A 23,820-nucleotide genomic window follows, 5' to 3' on the forward strand; every position below is an offset into this window, starting at 1 on the left:
TCAAACTCAAGACACGGGGGCCAAATCTGGCCCTTCAGAGCATCTGATTCGGCCTGCAGGAGAAAATTAAAATGACAGAGAAAAAAATAATCATTGTGTAAATTACCAAAGAATTCAATTGTAAATTGTTATTGAAAGAACTCTACATTTTTCCCAAATCCTGCAATTTTTCCACTAATCATTCCACAAAATCCCCTCAAATTAAATAAAAATTAGTCAAAAAAATATCTATAATAATAATATCTGTCACTTATTGCTTAGATATTGATGGTGCCTTCCGTACTAAATATCACGTCAGTCTACAAGTTTGGGACAGTTGTGCAAAGTGTTTTTGTCTTTATAAATAACTACATTGATATTAAGTCGACTTTAAATAAAAGCAGCTATAGAGATGATACAAATCATTTCACCAACGGCACCAACTGAAGATGAATGTTGTGATCTGCACTTGTCTTTGAATTTTGATCTTAATTGTTTTACTGTGATCTGAAAATTAAATCCCAATTTTTGGAATGTAAAATACACATCAAACCAAATCAGTGCAAGTGTTGTTTCTTTAGTCAAGAAAAGATGGGAAAAAAGTAAGTATTTCAAACTCCGTTTCGATTCAAACTTCAGCCAAAGTTTAAGTATAGCACCTGTCTGCGGCCCGCGGTCCTGCTGTCAGACATCTTATAACAGTATTGGGTAGAAAAGCCAAAAAAAGAAGAAATAATGCTTCAGCAGCATTCAGTGTCGGGCGCTGCTTGTGTATGCAAACATTTCCATCTTGTCATATTGGCTGTTCTGTAAATACACTCTGTTGTCACAGAATAACATTGGGATTTACAGTGTTGTGGCCATATTGATGGAAATCTGGATATATTTCTATGGCTTCTTTTTTTTAACACCTTGTTGACAATGTTGATGTATGAACAAGCATAATAAACAAAGTATATAGAGTTAATGTCTTAGCCAGGTGTCACTTTACAAAACACTGATCAATGGATTTATTTTCTGGATAGTGATCAGTGTCATTCAGAGCATTCGAGGATTGTGAGACATATTTCATAACAGGATTTCTAGTTCCATTTGTTATTGATGTTGAGCTATATACAGTGGGTACGGAAAGTATTCAGACCCCTTTAAATTTTTCACTCTTTGTTTCATTGCAAGATGGGGTGCTGAGTGTACATTAATGAAAAATAAAATGAACTTTTTTGTAGAGTGAAAAATGTAAAGGGGTCTGAATGCTTTCCATACCCACAGTCTATATTGGATGCTATGAAGTCCTGGATATGTTGTATTGGCTGATGGAATTACTATTTTGATCTGTTGGCTCCGAGCACAGTAAAGCCACTGCTGATCAGCAGCTTAACTTTCATATTCTTTTTAAGGGATGTTGTTTTCAGTTGTTATCCAAGGTGAAAATCCAAGGGTAATTTATCTTTGGTATAGAGTGCATAAAGGATATAGTTTTGCTAGAACATTTTGTTATTGATTTACCTCGGCCAGGTGTTGTCATTTTATGTTTGTTAGATTACATTTTTGATTAATTGTAAAGGTGGGAGTCACAAGGTAAGTTTGATAGGATTTTGTAGAAAACACAAGCACACAGCGCGCTAACCTCAGCCTGAAATAAATAACCTAATAAAAGTTGACTTTCTGTAAGCATCTCTTATGATAACGGGTCTGAAGACAGCTGTAAAATACACTAACAACAAATCTTTCAATTCTAATGTTACCTTGTTAGGCTTCCTAATCAATAAAAATATAGATTTTAATATTTTTGGCGTGGCTGTCTGAGCCTTTTTTGTGTTTGTAAATCCCTCGATTTCAATTTAAGAGGTAAAATGTGGGAAAGCTTGATATGAAACATGTTTTAATAATTGCTAACTACATATGTGTAAAACTGTACATACAACTGTAACATCGTTCCCCAGTTTTGAGTTTAGTTATAATTGGCCATTTTTATAGAATTTTCATGGCAATTACAATGTAAATTATCTTATTAACTCAATTACAATTTAATTATGATTATGACAGCAACAGACTTAAATTTACGATTACAATTATAATTGACCCCAACCCTGCCATTAATAACCATACAGTAGGTCTAAATGTGGGCAATGGACCACTATTTTTAATAAAAAATTGCAATGAAATGTGATTTTTGGATATGATCTGGATTAAACTCTCTGGGTTAATTGACCTTTCGCAAAAGCCCCACCCCCCTTGTTTACTTTTGCGAGGTTCGAGAGCTCTCTCATCTGGAATGGCTGGAAGAAGTCTACCTGTGCGTGTTAGCGAGTCTTTTTGGAGCAATACCTACACGATGCCCTCCAGATCCCGGAAAAAGGGGTTACAATATGCAGTAGAGGGATATATTTAACATATTAAAACAAACGACGAAGGGGACATTACAACTATCGAAGCGATTCACCGAAGGTCTATCTTTGTTGAAATTTGTCAAAACGTAATCTTGCTAACGGACAAAAAAGCAAACAAACACTGGCTCCTTGTGATAGAGGTAATAATCAAAGTTAAGAGGTGAAAAGCAAAGGAGAGAGTATTTTGAACGGGAAAGAGAAGTACAGCAATAGACTCCGGAGGACAGTTGGTGTTGTCAGATGACTGGGACAGTAAAGCTACTGTACTCAGGGAAAAGGGTGGGAGGGTGTTTGATGTTTCATCTAGACTGTGCGTGTGCATGAACTGTGAAGTCCAAGGCAACAACTCGAATAAGATAAAAAAGGATGTTGAACAAATTAGAAAAACTTGAGTGAGAGGAGGATAGCAATAAAAAAAGGAGCATAGAGAGGTTTAGAAGGATTTGTATCTTCAGGTAGAGCTGCAAAACAGGATGTATGAAGAGATCAAAAGTGGATAAAAAGTACAGGAAAGTGATGAACATGGAGAAAAAAAATCTGCGAAAGTTGTAATGAGTGTGGCTGAAGAGACTGCTGGGTTTAGGGAAGGAAGACTACTGTACATCAGGGACCAGTTCTGAACCCCTTGCCTTTTTGCACTGATGATGGACGGATTGAAAAATGTCAGGCAGGAGTTTCCAGATGATATTGTCATCTTTAGTGAAAAGATCACGCGGATTTGAAGTCTCTGCAAACTTGGAGGTGTAGTTTCATGAGAGACGCACGCTATGTTCACAACGCAGGCAAATGAGACCCAAATCCTATCTTTTTACTGAAAGAGGAGGCAGATTAGAATTCAATTGGACAAATAGATAAAGATGATTGGTGATACCAATAATGCAAAATATGGCACAGGTACTGCGACAAACAAGGAGAAGCAACAAATGATCCTTTATATTGTGTGATCCCAAAAATTCCATTAATAATTACATCCAAAACACATGGTCCGATAACTAGATGTTTATGGAACAAAACTTCATCAGTTTTCCTACGGGTCAGTAACATCTGATTTAAATTCATCAAAGACCTTTCGCTGAAAACAACTTAATCTAATGTTAAGAAGAGAAACTCTGGGATCAATTCCGACCATTGTTTTAGCTACAAAGCTTGGCTGAAACCTGAAAAACTCCAACTCAATCATTCAACAAAAGACAGCTTGTTTACATCAGTCTGTGGATTAAATAAAGTAACACAAACTGGAGATGCATGATAAATGTGACGGTGCTTTTAAGGTCTACTGTGATTATTTTTTGCACTACAAAGGATTGATGATCAATATTTTAGTGTGTATATACAGCAAGTTTATAATCAGATGTGCTTCTCCACATGTCAGCCACTGGAGACATGATGTGAGGAATGACTGAGTGAATGCTTGATGCTGGAGCTCACATCACGACCCTGGCAGCTTTGGCTTTCATCCTGTTGCCTGTCTCTCAGGCACTTGAGCCATAAAATAAGAGCAGGGCCTTTGCTGTCTAGTTGCTCTGTTGACAGCTCGGGAAGTTTAAGTTGCGGAATTGTGGTTTTCACCATTCGACTGAACTTTCAGATGCTTTTTGGCCTCAAATGCTCGAACCCGGAAACTTTAGCCTTTTAAGCCAATATACAAGTGTCTGAGTGGCACTCAAATGCAACTAAATTTCAAATTGAAACTTTTCTGATTATAAATTCAAACACTTTTGTTGTTGTTTCTATACATAAAATTGTGATGGGATCAAGCACCAGGTTCAAATATTTTAGTTTTTTCTTAGTTATTTTGTAAATAAAGGTTGAAGTGTATAAAAAAAAAAAAGCAAATCCCCTCTGGGATGAATAAGTATATCTGATTCTGAAGTTACAAAGGTTTCAATTGACTTTATTTGTTTTTTTTCTTGTTTTTTTTTTACTGTATTTAATATCCAAGAAGTGATTGATAATTAGCATGAGGATCAGATTTTATTTTACGTAACCTACACCCGCATATTTCGGTAACACTTTACTTAAAGTTTTATACATAAGGCTGACATTACGCTGTCATTATCTGACATGAAGTCTTTCATTAAAGGAGCATAGGGCAGGATTTAGAAATCAGATTCCATAGTGACACCACGGTGGTTAGTGTAACTGCAGCCATTAGCCAAGCCACCATGGGAATGCGCATCAAATGTTTTATTAACGCAGCTGATAGTGTGGATGGATGGACACCCGACCGAACCCTGACGGGACCCGACGGTAGTGGACGGGCTGGGTTCGGACAAATATTTAGAACTGGTGGTCGGGTTCAGTCACATAGTGTCGTTTGCGCGCAGTCTGAAGTAAGTGCTGTAGCAGCCACAGCTGATGAGAGCTATGATCCGCGAGCCATTTTAAAGGAATACATTCCTTTTACTGCACAATAACATGGATTATCCTTATCTTTGACACTCTTGCGTGTCTCTTGTTTGTGTTTCACTTTTACTTGTTACCCGTGCCCTAATCTGATGTTGACATTAACAGTTGTTTGTTAATAAAATTGGTGCTTATCACTAAAACAAACATACATATCTCATTTCTTTGAGAAAAAAAATGAGGTTTTCACTGTTGGGTCGGGCTAGGATGAGAAAATGCTGCTTGATTCACACTAACTGTGACATGGTTATTTATTTACTCTCGGTTCATTGACTGTTTACTGCAAGTCCTGTGCACATGCCTCTGATTACATCTGTGAAACCATTCAGTAGTGTAGTCCACTGTGCTTGTCTCCAAGCCGTCTTTTTCTCAATCTTCTTTATTTTCGGGTTATTGGGACGGCTCTCCAAGCCGTCGTGAACACGCACCAGCGTCATTTGACGTCACCATTGGCGTCATTTGACTCCACATCTGTAGAAGTGGGCGGGAAAATCAGACTCCAAAAAGCCGTACAAAACATATCACGCAATCTTTCAAGGCAATAGGTAGAAATATGTGTCTCTTCGGTTTAGAGCGCTTCATCATCCATTCTCAAATCCTGCCCTATGCTCCTTTAACTGTTGTTCGCTAAATGATGGCACCTTTGGAGCTATGATGGCATTTTTTTTGGTTAGGTGGAGGGATCTAGTGGGGTTAAGGTTCAGGGTTAGGGCAGGGGTCACCAACAAGGTGCCCGCGGGCACCAGGTAGCCTGTATGAGCACTTGAGGGCCCCTCAAGCCTGTTCTAACAAGAGTTGAATACTACTGCACTTCATATAGTTTTTGTGTTAAATGAACCATCTTTAAATGACTTATTTTCACCGAAACATTGTTAGAAATGTGTTCAAGTATCACAGGTAGGACTTTGTTAAAAAATGCTACAGATTTGGTGTAAAGGAGAGTTTTATAAAATGTACATGATAAATTGTAAAAACATGTTTCTATTGTGGCTCGTAAAATAGGATATTATGATTTCCTATCAAACGTTTCAGAAGTGTTACCCATATTTATTTCAATACTAGATCCCTTTGTCATTGATATAATTATCGGCCAGCAATACAGTGATGACCCTTTTTCCCTTTCCTTTAGGGCAATCTCGCCACAGTTATAAAGCACAGGGACAAATGAAACATGATAGCAGTCCCTGGCCACATTAAACACCAACCTAAAAATAAACCTGAGAGTTAAGCACAATAGCACTGGCTGTGTCGGAAGCTGGGGGTCAAGGGTAAATGAGACCTACTGTGAGCTTAATTATCAACATCTCTCTCACAGGCTGCTGTAGGCATTGTAACTTTCCTGTTCTGGGTTAATGAGCAGTTGCCAGGAGTTGCTTGAAATCACATGGAGATCTCGAGTTTGGCAATAACAAAATATATTAGATTTGCTCAGTAGGAGATGGGATTCACTTAAGATTGTGTCGTGTCAAAGCCAGAAATTCCTCCTTTTGTTTTTTTTTACTTTGTTGCAATGTTACTTACTTTAATAACCATTGGGCTATATCAATAAAGCACATGTGGCAAACTCATGGCCCGGGGGCAAAATACGGCCCATTGAAGCAATCAATTCGGCCCCCAGGAGAAAGTAAAAATGACATCATTGTATAAATGAAACTCAACAATATTTGTATGACTGCGGTCATTTTTAATATTAAACTGTTGAAAAACACTCAAAATTCTTACATAATCCTTCAATTTTGCTCAAGCTATCACATATTTAACTTATTTAAATAGAAATTGGTCACAAAATCTAGGAAATTTAAAGTGAAGATCCTGATATTTATCATTTATTGCTTGGATATTGTCAGTTCCTTACATATTTAGTATTTTATGTGTATATAGAAGTCCAAACTAGGGCAGAATAATGTTGAAATTACTAATTTTCTCACTTAAAATGTGTGGCCCACTTGAGATCAAGCTGCTCAGTATTTGGCCCCAGAACTAAAATATGTTTGACGCCCCTGCAATAGAGTGACGACAACAAACTTGTACGTTATTTTAAAAAAGCACCAAACTCCCTTCCTTCTACACTCACCTGTTTATTCATGAAGACATAGATGACTGGGTTAATGACCGTGCTCGTCTTGGCGAAGACTGACGGGATGATGCTCGCCTCGGGTGTGACCAGCCCCGGGGGCCCAAAGGTGGCCAGCAGGGCCATGATGCCGTACGGCAGCCAGCACAACAGATAGCACACCACCATGATCACCACCATGAATAAGACACGCTGCTCACGTTTCCTGCTCATCGATGCATTGATCCCGCTCACCTGGAAACAGCACGGAAACAAAGGAGGAAGAGCAGAAGTTAAAACCAGAATCCCATGAGACAACATAAAGGGGTCGTTACTTTGTGTTTTGTTTCTTTGATTTTTAATCTCCCACAAGCTGAGCTATCAAAGAAAAGAGGACGAGGCTGGAACACAAAACTCAAACGGACGAATAACATTATTGATAGGGGACGAGAACAACGCCTTTGTTTAATGAAAACACATTTAAATGACTGAAAGGTGTGTAATTGTCAGAGGTGTAAATAGTACTGACATATCCTAGTAGTAGAAGTACTGTTACTTAATTGGAATCAAAGTATCTCAATTAAATCGAATTCAAGTAAAAGTTACTAGTTACTTCCCCCACGTTTATTGTTGGTAATAAATCTTGCCTCGGTTCCCTTGCATACAGTAAACATCTCGTGTAGAAACTTAAAAAGGAAGAGACCATATCTTACACAATTGGAGCTTAATTTACTTTCCACAAAGGCATCTGTAAAAATAAAAGGTTTGTCAACATTTGCAATTATTTCTTTAGTAAAATAACACCTACTGTATGATTTAAATAAAAAACACTCAGGCTCCAAGTATAGCTTAATTTCTAAACTCTAAAAAAGTATTCAATGCTGATTTTTTTTTTTTTTTTTTTTGCGGTGCATTACTGTATGTTAAATCTGGTTGGTCGGTTATGATGTGATGCATTTGATTATTGTCTGGTCGTTTTCATTTTTTGTCCGTTGATCATTTTAAAACAAATATTAATAATTTACTCAATAACGGTTGGGTGTAAAGATGTAATAAATTACTTTACTTCTTTTAAAACGTACTTAAGTACAAGTACCAAAAAAAGCAACTCAATTACAGTAACGTAAGTACTCGTGATCTGTTACAACTATCCTCTTTTATATAGTCTAAACCTTGCTAACATGTTTCATCTGAGGGTAAAAAAGAAAAATGGAAGAAAATAAACCAATGAATGATCTCCAAAAGTAAATCCCTGCTTGTGACTGACTTACCCTGTGCAGTAACAGAGCTGACTGTGTATCAGCCTCAGGATACAGGGAGTCACTTATTTACTGCACAGGGTGAACCCACAATTTTTATTGCACTATATAACAGCCTACATAGTTAATGTGCTTCTTATAGGCAAGCCTGTAGACTGGAAATACATTAGTACAAGCAACTTTTCGCTAGAGTTAATATTACAAGATCATATTATCACTACATTAAATGCTTTCTTTATTAAAAAAACATCTAACCAATTAGATTAAATAACATTGTAATAACCCCCCCATTGTTTTATTAGCGTATGTCTAACCCATCTGATTCCCCAATTAAATTCATTCAATCACTTCCAAGTGTCTGCTCTAAATTACCTTCTGTCACGTTATTTATTTTTATTGTTTAAGGGGCAATTTTGGCTTGGTGGTTAGAGAAGTTATTTGATATTTCTTCAACATAATGACACATTGAAAAAGTGGCTCCGGGAATTTAAAGTTTTTCAGATACAAGTCGTCTTTTCTCTCAACATGTCGTCAACAGAACAGGATTTCAGTCTAAAAAACATGAGGTAAACACTTTTTTGACAACATTACAACCTATATGATAAGTCATCATTATCTAATAGTTTGTGATGACGTGGGTAAATGTACGTGCCTCATCTAATTTTCTGCTACTCCATCAAATATTGATATTTGCAGAAGTTCTTCTGTAAACGCTGAGCTTTCTCGTCTTTATAACATGTTATGTGAAAATGTCTTTGGGTTCATTAAGCTGCCAATTACACTGACATTTGCATGCATATGTTCACTAATAATGAAGTCATCCAACCATTGTTGTGTGTATCTGCGGTAAAGAGTAAAAAGCAAATTCTATTATGGCAAATTCATTAATTCATTAAAAATTAAAGACACATAAGAGAAACTGAATGCCACAAAAAAGCTTTTTTTTAGGTTTAATTTGTGGCATGACTTTTATTCTGATTCAACGCATTCAGTGTTGTATTATTATTAATGCAATTTATCTTTGTTAAACTCATAATGAAAGTCAACAAGCTTTTCTCTAATAATATAGACCTACTATCTTTGTCAGCTCAGGAGAAAAGTTTATTTTATTTATTTATTTGTGACAAAGAAAAATGCACATTAATGGACATGAACATGTAAATGTGTCAGATTGTAGCCACAGGCAAGTTTCCATCCGTAGTCCCAGGCAGGTTGATGTTGTGTACAACAGAAATTAAATTTTTTTAAAAAACAGGCAACTCCAAAATTAGACAGTGTGGACAGTACAATAAAATACACAAACTCAAATATAATGACATTTAGCTAAGGACAGATGAGAAATAAAGGGACCTTTGCAGCTAAAGTGCATGAGGCAGATGATACAGTGCTTTAGTAGTTTAAGGTAAAGTAGGTCATTTTCTCAAGATACACTTTTTAAGTTTTTGGTTGAAATTTTCTTTATATCCTGACAGAAATTAGGATCTCGTCCTTCGCCTGGTCAGTTGTTGGTTAAATGGCTAACCATTGCATATACTGTAGCGCCATTGCACATGGTTAGTCATAATAAATGTGTTTATGTACAGTTTATTATTATTGCACTGAGAGCAGGTTGGTCCAAATGCAGCAAGAAAATAGTAAAGCGTTCAACTGATGAGTAAATAAAGAGGAATGTAATGGAAAAGGGTAGCTTAAATAGGCAATATGTGGCAAAAAATAGTAAAAAGGGCAAAATGTGGAACAAAAAGAGGTAAAATGTAGGGAAAAAGGGAAACAAGTGGTATATATTGGGCATAATTGGATGAAAAATGGCCAAAAAAAAAATTAAAGAAAGGACAAAAATTTAAAGTGTCAAAAAGAACTTGAACAAAAAATTGGAATAATAACTAAAATCAAGACACAAAGAGGTACAAGTTGAGCATTACTGGTGTCCTCTGATAATGTAGTGGGCTGGTCTGGACAGAAAATGCCAAGTCTGAATTTTTGTCCCAGTCTACCCCTGACCACATCACAACAAGTCTCCGAGTGTCCCTACCACCTTTTAGCAAAACTTTGCAAACTGCATGCTTGATATTGAATGGCTTCATAATGGTACGGTTTTGATGATGTTCAACATGATGTGTTAAGCAGGCAGTTGGTTAACACAATGGCAGATTAAAATGATGTTAACTGCGTACAGTGGTTTAATGCTGCTAGAACATTTACAAAGCATAGATGGATGAGTGGGGAAGACTTTGTCAAGATGTGTTAGACAAGGGATTCTTGTCAAGAGAGATTCCTTGCCGCCTTTGCAGACTTAATTAAATATTCGACGGCTGTTTTTCCTGTATGCAAAGACAAAGGCGGCATTGTTTTCCCTTGAGTCCCCCGCCTGGCTTTCACTTATTCAGATGAATCATCTGGCTACAGTGCTGCAAGGCTTAAATTTGTGTTTTCTATTCAAAGTAGAAAAAAAAAACCAGACAGGTACGTGTCGCGCTTAGGTGTGCATCCATCATATGAGGTCTATTTTCTACTGTCTGTCTGTGTCACACACATAGAATACAAATCGGAAACATAGACAAGTTCATGTTGGTTTCAACATTTTCTGCAGCTTAAAGGTAATGTTTCTTTGATAAATGACCTTTTCGTGTCTCTGTGAGGGCCACTTTGAGGAGAAACAAATAATACCGCGGGACACCGTTGGTCCATTACAATGACTACAAATGAGAGCGGACCCTGTAATTTCTGCAGTTCGATAAATAACTGAACAACTGCTGGGAAATAACAACTACTTGTCATGCTTTTATAGCGACAAGTTTAGTTTGTTTGTAAGAATCATTAGAAAGATTGTGCAGCAGCTTTTAATGTCTGTAAACATGTCTTCTTTCATGAGAATGTAGCCTACACATGTCTGGGAAAAAAAACCCAAATCAAATTATGGTGGTTATATTTTAATTTTATTCTTCTTACTGAAGCTTATTCACACTCACTGAAGCTTTTTCTGATTAACTCCAAATCTAAGTTAACACTCGTGGGGTATGCTATGAAGCAAGATTACCTCTTATCACGCTAACTTCCGGGATTTATATGGTATGTGCTGGAATACGAAGCTCGCTAACGTCTGATGGAGCTAAATCACCATGGTAACTTAGGCTGAACCGGGGCTACACAGGGGCAAGAGGGGGCAGTGCCCCCTCATATCAAAGATTATGATTCCTCACTCCATGCTCAGATTTCACGAGTGAAGCATCTATTACTCTGTTGATGCACATTTTTACACATGTATTAGCAAGCCTGCCTAATGAAGGTCCTTTTAAGGACCGAAACGTTGCGATACCGGCTTGCTTTTTTTGTTTTAATCCTGTTATGGATAGACAGCGATATGAGGGTGGGTGGACGATGGTCTCCTGCCGTCGAGACCTTGACAAACACCGCCGCAGCTCCTCAGATTGCTTCTATGACAGCCACGAGCGATGCACCTTTTTTTGTGGGTTTTTTTACCAACTTTTGTAACAGTTGAATCACCTTTGCTGGAGGGGTAAAAAAACAAGGTTAATTCTGCAAGCTGTAGTTAACTAACATCTTCAAATGTAATTATAACAAATTTGATAGAATTTGATGATGAATAAAATTCCATTGTCTGAAATGTTTATTTTAATTTAATGCTGTTGTTGACTAAACTAAGAACGTAATTGACTTTTATCAGTGTGTAAAACACTGTAAGACCATGAATACACTGCAGTTTTATTTTCATTGAGTATAAATTGTGAAATTGCAATGGCAAATTAAGAAAACAATGGGGGTGCAGCGCAAATGCGCTCTTTCTCTGAGGCGCTATGAATATAACGTTGTTCCATGGTCAAATATGTCTCTGTGTGTGTAATAATGTTGATATGAGATATAAAACACAACCAGTCGTCAATGTGCAAGTCAATTTAATCTACTCTATAAATGGGTTCAAATATTTGTAAATCTGACTCTGAAAAAGTCAGTGCCTCACCAGCCACGAACCACACGGCACGTCAGTGCACTACACGGTGGCCTTGGAGGCGGAGTTTGAAACCCTCATGGGCAAGCCCACAGCAAACTGGCGAGACCCCTTTCAGACAGCCTCATCCTGGGCTAGACGCAACCTGGGGATGCGTTTACAGGATAAGACTCTGGAGCAGGTGGAAGCTCTCATCATATCTCGTGTAGAAGATGTGAATGAGCAGGGGGAGGAGGTGAGAGAGGACAGAGAGAGAGGGGGACACAGGGCCTCATTACCACTAGAGAGGGCCCAACCATGTCCCACCATCACCACCAGGCTGAGGTGCACATTTCAGCTGACTCCAGCGCCGTAGCAGAGGTGGCCAGGGCACACCTCCAAGTACAAAGCCTTCCCGGCCCCCCTTCCCTCATTTCACCCCCTGTTGTCACCAGACCATACTCAACCATGGCTACCGTGACAGAAGCATCAGGGGTTTGGTCACCTTTAAGGGAGACTGAAAGAGCCACTACTGTTGAAATTCACTTCCATCCAACCCAAACAGTTTCCCCAAAACTCCAGAGGACCCCACGGCCCCTCCCTCTGGGTGAACTCATCAACACAGAATTAAAATCAAAATCATCCAGTTGAGATATATGTTGTTGGTTGATAAAATCTGAAAGAAGAATATTTTTATTATTTTATTTTAGTTTTTAGTTTTCCCCCTTGAGGGATTGCCACCTTATTGTGGTCAGGGGGTTTGCAGGCCTCAGTGACCTTAAGAGCTATACCAGCAGGAGCTTAGTCTTCAAGTGGGACACCCAAGTGGGACAGGTCTGAAGGTAGAGGCCTGACTAAGTGCTTACTGTTACTACAGTCAAAACAAAGTACTGGAGCATGATGTTTCCCCTCATATATGCCTGCCTACAACCGGCCCTGGGCTGAACAACTAACCTAGTCGGGAGCAGGTTTTGTTCTGGCTAGGATCTTAGCGAATACTAAAGCCCCGCCTCCTGACCAATCAGTTCTCTTAGAAAGTGAGCTGTCCCATAAAAGGGAATGTGTGAACATGTCACTGTGTGGATCTAATCAGACAGGAGAGAGAGAATATTTAGACATCGATGCAATCCTTTCATTTATCAATGACGTCCTTTAGGAAACATAGAGATTTACATCTGATGGAGTGATAAAGTAAAATAAGTTAGCTGATAAAGCCTGTGGGCATCTGGCACTTTTGGAGATTAATTCAGGATATAATTATCGAGCTTCGTAGCATAGGCCCTTGATGCCATTCAAACCTGATGAGATGGCTGTATTTCATTAAAAGTATTAAAATAAAAAGTACTGCAAGAAAAATTTAAATGACTTCCAACGGTCCCACATGATTGACATGAAAATAATATTCTTTAATAAATGTGCATGGATGAGTGTTACAGCTGTTTCTGTTATACTAGTTCCCTCTGAGTCAAACACCCTGCAATTATACCAGCTCAATAAAACCCGGCCTGACTTTGCCTGATTATTTCTTTGAACGCTTTTGTGTTTTAGAATGATTGTACTCGCCTAAGAAACAAGTTCTTACTTGATACTTCACCAAATGTAATGACTTTCTTGGTGCAAAATTTTAAACTTTAACAAAGCAAAAAGACGCAAGACCCAAATGACATTCACACGGAAATGTAAAATAGCAAATTTTAAGAAATTTGTATCTGTAATAATTGATCAAGGCGCTTCTTGGTAGGTTTCTTAGCATGGTCAGGCAATCATATCTATGCTGCTTTTCCCATTTCCAATTTATCAACATCATAGTGCTAAAAACTAAAAATATTTTATATTGAGAGAACTGCAAATATCTGGCAAAGAGTAAAATATTTGGTGCTTGGTGGAGGTTTGTACTCTTAAAAATCTGTTTAACTTCCTTGGTCTCCATTTAACTACACAGAAATGGCATTATACTATATTAGCATTTCTAACTAGGGGTGTCACTTTAATGTGTTAATTGCGATTAATTAACTAATTCAGTGCCAACCATTTTCTAAATTTCTACCCCCTCAGTGCCAGCCATTTTAGAGCTTTTTGACTAATTTTAAAAAACCCACAGAATATTTTGTACTATGACAATCTGACATCTGAAACCAGATTCACACAAATCACCAGTTTGTGACAAAAAGCTGAAAAAAACAGCTTTTTCTGAAAAAACCTATTAGTGACTTTGAAGCAGTTTTGCTTTAGGGACACCTCAACATTGGTTTCCTTCTATAAAACTATGTCAGAGTTGAATGGATTTCTTACTGTATTTTGGCCTTCCTCCAAGTCTGTCCCCCTGTTAATTCCCACACACGCAACTTCCTCCTCATCCCGGACATGCCGAGTGTCAGCGCTTGCCCCGTTTTTTTTTTATCGTTTTATCTCACCATCGCGACACTCTCAATAGTCCACTTAGTTCCACACATGCTCTGGTCAAGTGTGAGCTGCTGGGAACTTCAGCATCAACTCTCGTAGCACCATTTTCTGTCTTGTAAACTCTTTTCCTCTCCCTCTGAGCTCTGCCCATCATGGATGATCTGTAATCCAAAACTGTGCTGTTGCCACCTACATGTCACCAGTTGGTCACTACATCATGGTATAAGTTAGATATTCACCGGAGAGCTTCGTCACACTGTCTCCTAGCAACCCCAGCCGAAAAACACAATTCACATCTATAGACGGGAATGGCACTCCACGTTACTAAACCAATTCTCGTCTATAGAAAAAATAACGCACTGAGTTGCTTCTTTTTTTTCCTTTTTTCCACCGCAAACAGCACAGATCCTTTCTCCATTCCCGGTATACCCACAATACTGATGCACCGGCTACAACAGTAGAAGCTGAGAAGTCTGAAGAGTCTCTGAGTGCGTTAATTTTAGTTTAAAAAAAAAAAAAGACACAGGATGAAAATCGGTCTTTTTTTGCAAGAAAGTTTGTGGCTCACTGGAGCTCTTCCTCCTCCAGTGAGCTTTTCCACCTCAATGCTAACTACATAACAGCTAGCACCTCAATGCTAACTATGTAGCAGCTAGTACGGACAGCGGTTCTTCGGACGGTACCGAGCAGACAGAGTGGCACATACAATCCACACTGAACTAGAACTAAATGACAGGGTTTAGAGCCAAAATGAATAAATCCATGAGTGACAAATGAACAAAGTCAGTGGATAAATGATTGTAGTGTCGACCACTCTCAGTGGTAGACGATGTGGGCGGGGCTACTTCTACTAGAAGTGATTGCTTGATGTTATTACAGTACTTTATTTTGTGATGAACAATGTTATTTTTGATGCGCTAATTTACAGCACTGTGATTGACGGGTCTGTTTTATTTATTCTATATTATCTGGAGGAGAGAAAAAGCAACAAGTTTGGTATTCATTAATTGTTTTGCTCAGAAAATTGTTCTTACTGTTTATGTTATGCTAACTTATAGAACTATATATGGACCTGATGTTTCATTTAATTTGTATTTTCTATTATTTGGAGATTGACCAAAGTAAACATCAATATTTCCATGGTCTAAACTAAAGATGTCGGCAGCCCTTGCTGCTAGTCTCACATACAGAGGAATGGAAATGGTTCATGTCTGTTCAAAATAATAAATGACTTCATAAAGCCACTTTGTTATACATCGATCTTTCGATCTGCCACAATAATGTAATTTAGATGAAAAAACCTCACGTTTATCAGCATTTTTTAGTGAGATTAAAAAGAGATTAACTATAGAATCTATTAACAGCACTGTTTCTAACTAAAAATACAGAAATTCCCATCTGATAAAGTAGAATGTGTATTTGAACAAAATTATATTGGATGATATTTAACCTGTAATTCGCATGTGTGTTTTCACTTCCTAGTGCACGCCTATATGTTTGCAGACTTGTGCAATTGAGTCATTTTGTCAGCTGGATGTCACCGAGGGTGACATTAACAACAAGCTTTCAATACATACGCTGGGGTCTCTCTGTGGGGAAAAGAACAGTCACTTTGAGTTCGTCGGCTGTCACACCGACATTCTGTTATGGAAATGCTGTGTATGTAGGCAACGCCATCTATTCTGATCACAGCGTGTCAAGTAAAAAGATGAATGATGAGGTGCAAAGTAAGCAAAGATGGATAATCTGGACCTGTGGCCTGTCACTTGAGAAATATGACAGCTCCAGTCAGTCTTTCATAAATAACTGTGCAGTTTTTTGTTAGTTGTGTTTTTTCCAAAGAATGAAAGTTATAAATGTTCCTGCGAAAGAATTCAATAGTTTTTTTTGACAAGGGGTTTAAAATGTGTTGTCAGAGACTTAGGGAAAAATTGACCACAGAATTAAACAAAAACACTTGAAGAGAGAGTGTAGCTATTTATGTCATTCTTTCTAAAGCCTTTCATTTTGTGTGGCCCCCCAAACGCACAAAATGACAAGAAATACATAACAGAAAAACAGAAAAAATATATAAACCTACTCAAAAAAAATACAAAATTACTAAAGATGACACAAAAGGACCACAAAAATACACAAACTTAGTCCAAAACAGCTACAAAAAAAAGAAAAATAAACAAATTGAGAACAAAAGTGACTCCAAAAAGTCACAAAATGACTCATAACATTCAAAACAACAAACAATACACAGAATGACAAAATATATATATACAAATCGACAACAGAAATACACTGACTCAAAACATGTAAAATGAACAAACAAATGCAAATAAGTCCAATAATATACAAAACAAACACAAAAATAACAACAAAAACAGACTAAACCCAATATTGTTCCCTGTATTGATCTACAGATTGTTTTTTCTGCTAATGCTGAGCTCAGGCCCGGAGTGGCTAATCGGGAGGACTGGGACAATTCCCGATGGGCCGGGCTGATGTTTGGGCTGCCAGGGCAGGTGTTTATGCGCAATTCTCAGTCATAACACTCGGTTGATCACGCTACTGAAGTCACTGCGCCTCCACTGGCCGCTCTTTCCTTTTTTTTGTAGACTCATTACATCCGTGCACTCTGTCAGTTTCAGGGGTGAGAAGCATGGAGAGCCCAGCCTACACGCAGACGAAGCGGCTGCTTTGGGCCTCCAACCTGGCAACCACACTTGCATGTTACTGGTACTGCTGTGCATTGCGTGCATCAAAACTGGAATCGCCTACTACTCAAACATGTTCATAAATTATTCCTTACCCCTTTAACACCAAGATAATATCTGTAATATTACGTGAATATCTGTAAAAGACACATTTTTCTATTAGCTCTGTCTGCTAGCATAGCATCTCTTCTTCACTGCTAGAATAGCTGCACGCCAACCGACCACTGGGTTACCAGCGCCCTCTGCTGGTCAATACAAATGTAAATACACTACACTGACTAAAATGGAATATCTATTATGAAATAACTAATAGCTTTCACATTTTTTATGTTGTAGGCTTGTCAATCAGTAAAGCTTCTGAGTTTCCTGGTTTTACTCTGATTTATGTTAATTTGTTTTACTTTTAAATGTGACCAGCAATGACTTAACTGAAAACAATTGATATTCCTTATTATATTTGTTTTTTTTTTTTTTGTGTGTGTGTCTGTGTCTGTGTGTTTGTTAAAACCACATAACAACACATAATAGTCATAATTTCAAAATAATGCATTTATCTTCCCATCTGTTTTTTTAATAAATGAAGCAGGTGATTAACTATAGCTAAAGTTAGTGTAGTGGTCATGTTCTAAATATATATATATATATATATATATATATATATATATATATATATATTACCGTTTTGTCACAACAGAGGGCCCTGAGAGTTTTTCATTTTTCTAAGAGGGCTATAGCACAAAAGGTTTGTAACCACTGCCTTCATTGATAAGTTTAGATTCTGCTATTTTTAAAATGAACTTATGTTGGAGATGTACGCTCATCTTGAAATAATTCTACATTTTGAAGCAACTGAATTGAAATATTTTAGAACAATGCACTGAAATACCAGGCTTTACAGAACAGCATGCTACTGTAGACTCAACATGTAAAGTTAGAACATGATTTTTATAATCATATGTTTTGATCTAAAGTGGGTCAGTCTGAGGTATGAAGCTCTAGGGCTGAAAACAAGTCCCACTCCAGACCTGGCTGAGATGATATTCTTATTTGGTCTTGCAGCCATCAAAGTAGCAATGAGCTCCGTGGATATTTGATGACTTCTATCTGATAGATTTTTTTTTTTATATAGAAAGTGAGTCCCCCAGTGCAGAGGCTGCAGCTGTAATACGGGTTTAATGGGACACTCTGTGGCTACGAGCACAATTGGGCTTCAGTAGGTTTCAAGCCTGAGTCATTATAGGACTGTCTGCAATGATTGAAAAGTCTAATGAGGATGGGAGAAGTTCATCTGCGTCTGAACATCATCTGTCCTTTCCATATGGTGAAGAACCAAGACGGGCTATTAACATGAGAAATTAAATGGAAAACACTAAAGCTGCAGCAGGATTCACCCACTACTCTCATGAGAAAACAAGGTTTACAACATTATGATATTAAAGCTGAACAACATTTTTGTCTTCTATATTAGTTTTAGCTTTTTAGCACATTTCATCTTACTTCTACATGACTCCTCAGATCTTTACCTTTAGCCAGACATAGGCAACTAGTGGCCCTCTGTCTAATTTAGTGCGGCCACACTAGTAAACCCACAAAATTACTTGAAAAAAACACACAAAATAACTAAAAATACACAACATTTTGAAAGAAATACAAACAAATAAAATGAAAAATTATACAAAACAACATCAAAAATGACTTTTACAACACAAAATCTTGCAAAAACAAGATACACAGAATGACAAAAAAACATAAAATGACTCCAAAAACACAAATGACAACTAAAATGCACAAATTGACTCCCAAAACACACAAAACAAAAATACAAAACAAATAACAGGAAGAAATACAACACAGAAAACATGCAACACTTGCAAAATGCACTCCAAAATCATGCACATGATTCCAAAAAAACAAGAAAATTAACAAAACAACAACAAAAACAAACTGTTTTTCTTGTATCAATCTTCAGATTGGTTATTATTCTAAATGCTGACATGAACGTTGATAACGCGACCCTTTGATCTGGTAGTCACTGACAGTGGCCCCGCTGTGATAATACCAGCCTTAAGTCTCTCTTTCAATTTAACTAGAGCTTAGAATCTACCTGAAATATGAAAATGTTTTTTTTTACTCTTATAAAATAAAATTAGAGAAGTGACAATTAAATAGGTCATAAATTACAGGCAATCTTAATCTAAAAAGGTCAGATGTAACAAATGATGGCAATGTTTTTATGTTATGTTTCCCTCGTGGTCAAAGAATAAAAACTAGCTGGTGCAGGGCCATGGACAGTGGCATGGCTGGAGGGGTTGCCGTGGTAACATGGGCCACTTAGACCTAATTAGACAACTCAAAGGCCACCTTAGGCAACAAGCAACTAAACTGTAGGAGGAATTAGAAATACATCTGTCGAGTGGTAATTTTGGAGGAAATTTGGAAATAGTGGTTTCCACATGAATTTTAAAGAAGTAAAAGTTTGATTGCACATGTGGTAGTGCTCAACTGTGCAAATAAGAAAACCATATGAGGTTAAAAAAAAAAAAAAAAAAAAAAAACATGTTACAAAAGATATTTCGAGATTTCAAACTAAATAGGTTTACAGAAATCTTGTGGGGTTTGAAATACTGTAAAACTTGCTAACTTTCTGAACATTGTGTGTGTTAAAGTTTTGTTTAGCTTCTGCCCTGAGAGACAAACGCTCATTCATGCATTTGTGGAAAAAGTGTTGGCCTGAAGAAGTAATCAGATAAATGATGCCACAACACTCATTACATCATAGTTCTTTCCGTATAAGGCCACACAAGAAGGGTCTATAGGCTGGTTATTTCAATGTATATACTGTATTAGAATATAGCATATTTAGCTCATAATACGTTTAAATATTGATTACATTGTGCCACATGTACAGGTATTTATTACAATACAAAAGGTTAAAAACATGGCACAATTTGAGAGAGAACTGTCTCAGGGAGTAAAATCTGAACTGCGCTAAATAATCAGCTGTCTCTGCATTTTTGTCCCAGTCCTCAGTTTGGGTTAAGAATATAGATATATATGCAGTATATAAATGTTGATTGCTGCTCTAGTCATCTTTAAAATTAAAAAAAAAATTAATAAAAAATCCTGCTATTTTTAGAACAAGGAAGACAAGTTTGTAAATATTGGGTAATGTAGAACTTTAGATCATACCATATGCCACTCATGGACGTGGCTGTATGTGTAGTCTCGGCTCACAAAAAGGTAGAAATAAGAGACTGAATGGAACCTTTCGTTGGTATGACGGTTTATTGGAAGTGAACCAATGATGTGTATTTTGTCTTTATTTCTAGTTACCATCCTTATCTTAATGATGTTTAAAAAATAACCAAAAATTGCATTGGTATCATAAGCAGTGAAATAAAAAAACAACAAAAAGACCGTACTAGTGCACACCTCCACTAGTAAGTTTTTATTTTTTGTTTTTTTTGGCACACTTCAGTACAGTAGGTGGGAATATGCAACTATTTAAGTTGGTTGTAACGCGCCATTAACGAAGAACAACAACAACAACTTCACAGAAAACCAAACGAGAAAACCAAAGAGATCCCAAGTTCTAAAAATGTTTTAAAACATTCTAACAATAATGTTAAAGCAGAACTAAGTAACTTTTTCACCTTAATAAATCCTTCTCTTAGTCCATGTGAGGGTAATACGAGTGTTTATGGGATGATTGGGGGGTCTTTCATCTCTCCCTACTATCTCTGGCCAGAAAACAGCACTTGCAACTTTTTCTGCCTCCGACCCGGTGGCAAGACGTACTGCTTTACAGCAGCCCAATACAAACTAATGCTGAAGTATGTTATGCACACGGTTGTCTCCACTTTTCTCAAACTTATATCATGACGGAGCCAGCACAACGCCGACGACAGTGTGTGATTGCGCAACACACACTTGCAACACAGCGCTCCATCAGGCACACACACAAATATCTATCCATCCAACCACCAATTTTCAGAACCAAGTTGTCAGCGCACAAACAAACACATCACACATTTCCACACTCCCTTCCGTATTACTCCCACATCATTCATTTATTTTACTTATCTCTCTCTTCCTCATATTGTTCACAATCTCATGGGATTATGTGTGTGAAAGCATCCTTAGTGTCACTCTTGTATTAGGATTTTTTTTTGTCTTGAGAAACCAAAGGTGCACATGTACAGTAGCTGTGGGTGGGGCAGACGGCGGGGTGTATGGAGTTTTTACAACAGTGACATAACCACAAGGGACCTTTAGAGGGAGCACTAAGCGCAAGTTACTTAGTTCTGCTTTAAGGGACCCTCATATCTGCCTTACAGCGAGAAGGTCTTTGGTTCAAATCCTGGACCTTCCAGTATATTTCTTTTGTATGAAAACTAAAAGTTTGCAAAGTGATCCTTTAACAAAAGCAGGCTTGGATAGATTGAAAGTGATCATGTTGCAAAATGTCTGTTCAAATACAGAGAACAATTTAAGAAAGGTGTCTGAATTTTCCAGTTCTAATAAAAAGTGTTTCCGTACAAAATGAATTATAGTACTTAAAGTACTAATTATTTTTCACAATATCATCAGCATGGATCTATATTTGTTCTGTTCACAGTTAGGGTAAACCCACCTAATTGTTTGGCATTGTGTTGATAATTAACCTATAATCAGTTAAATAAGTGTTCAGGGGTACTGAGTTAATCACATGGAAGGAGCAGGCATCTGCCAGACTGGCAACTACAGCCTCGGGAGGCTGGAGGCAGTCAGAGTACCTTCTGTGCCCTCCCCAGCTGCTGCGTGCATTCAGTCCCAGCAGACAGACACCATGAAAATGTGTGTCCATGAGATAGCAAGCAGGTGGTGGGTGTCAGACATAAGGGTGGGAACAGACAGCATTAGATGAAGGTGGACTGAGTGGTGAGGAGGTATTGAAGGGAAAAGGCATTTGGGAGGTAAAAATGTACAACAGGAGGAATTGGCAGATCAAAGTTGAAGTAATGAATTCCCCAAGGGGGTGTAAATGAAAGAATGCCAGCTCCATGCAACTATATTTATAACTAATATCTCCAGCTGTGAGACCAACTCCAATGCCAAATTAGCAGAGATGGACTAAAGTGCAGGTGTCAGTGAGTCCCTCTTTTTCTGCTTTTGTCTCTTTCTATTATGTGCCGCCGCTGTGGGTGTCTGCCTCCACGCTGTAACCAGCAGGTGAAGCTTCCAGCTTGGCCAGCTCTGCCTGACTTCTGCAGTTGCACTTGATTCATCGGTTACGCAAACGTGTGCTCGCCCTCCAGAGCTGAGGTTGTCGGGTAGGCTCTTCACAAAAATAGACTAGACAAAATAACAGTCTGACTATCGTGCCTGCAAATTCATGAGTGCATAACAAATGGACACCTTTACTAAATATTTCACAGCGATTAGTCTGTAGGCCACTGTGCCACTAGAATGTTTTCACAAGACAGCACAGTCATTGCTCACAAATCACCTGTAAAAAGTGAGTCAGTCAGCATCTAAAATCCCCCTGAAGCATGAATAGAACAATAAAAGTCATGGAATATGCTTTGGACAGTTAACTGCTATTCTTTCTACTATTATATCATAAATACTGCATTAAGAGATGTTGTGGCTGATCATTTACACACTATGACTATCCCTGGCCACCCACTGGCATCGTCCCTGTTCAGAGCAAGGCTTTCACAGGACATGAAGTCTAGTGATCGTAAACGCGTTGTCTGAATATGTTGCTGTTTGTTTCAACGATTTCTTAATGTCTGCACAGCATTGATACTTCCCTGATATTCTTTAAAGCCTACCTACTAAAGCGCACTTAGACCATTGTGAGACAGGTTAGTTTTACCCTACTGATGATGTGTTGTTGCAATACGCATACGCAGAGCTTACTGGGGTGGGGTGGGCGGGGGGATGCGGAGGGACCAGGGAAATACTTTTTAAATGGTTCAACACTTTAGAGACTTTAGGTTGGTTCTTCTTCTGTTGCACAATGTATGGTACTGCAGCAAATGAAGCAGAAAGCAGCCGCCAGCTTGATTTTATCATGAAATTCCAACATTAAATGACGCAAATTTTTGTAGTCAACATTATGACCAATGTTACTAATAATTTTTGCATTATTGTAAATGTTACACACATTGTGGTTCGCGCAAATCTCGACGGTCTATCTATTTAATTCTATTTTTTCATTTTACCCCATTGGCAGGAATCACAAACTCCGCCTATGTAAAGTCCTAATACTACTTATCACTAAAATGCAATGAAGGAATGGAGATGACGAAAGTTAAAGACATACTGAGAGTCAAAGGAATACATTAGAAAGGTTGTACAAATAATAGTATAGTTATGGTGCAGCATTGGTGTGCTAATTGTGCCCAGAATATAAGTCAAGTCTTTGCACTGCAGGAGGTACAGTATCAACACAAGAGTAAAGACACTGTCAAGGCGCATTTCACAGTTTTTCAATTTTTTTCTTGTTTTTTTTTTTTTTTGCCTCAGTAGTCAAGCATTTTATTTGCTCTGCCAGCACAGTTGTTGGCTCTTAAACATGATTGATCACAGGATTTGTCTACTACGTTAGTCCCATAAAACCCCAGCCTCATGTGGCCTGCCAAACACTCTGTCTGCCTGTCGCTTATCAAAGGGTCCCCTCTCACAGCAAGTA

General features: G+C 37.9%; 1 protein-coding gene across 1 annotated transcript in view; it reads right to left on the reverse strand.

The window, feature by feature from the left end:
- LOC114479365 (vertebrate ancient opsin-like) overlaps positions 1-23,820 on the reverse strand; it is a 72,949-nt gene that overhangs the window by 12,102 nt on the left and 37,027 nt on the right. The window contains exon 3 of the mRNA XM_028473033.1: positions 6,850-7,083. Coding sequence (XP_028328834.1) covers positions 6,850-7,083 — 234 coding nt within the window. The remainder of the gene's footprint in view (positions 1-6,849; positions 7,084-23,820) is intronic.

Source organism: Gouania willdenowi, chromosome 17 (assembly GCF_900634775.1).
Source record: "Gouania willdenowi chromosome 17, fGouWil2.1, whole genome shotgun sequence".
Taxonomy (NCBI): Eukaryota; Metazoa; Chordata; class Actinopteri; order Blenniiformes; family Gobiesocidae; genus Gouania; species Gouania willdenowi.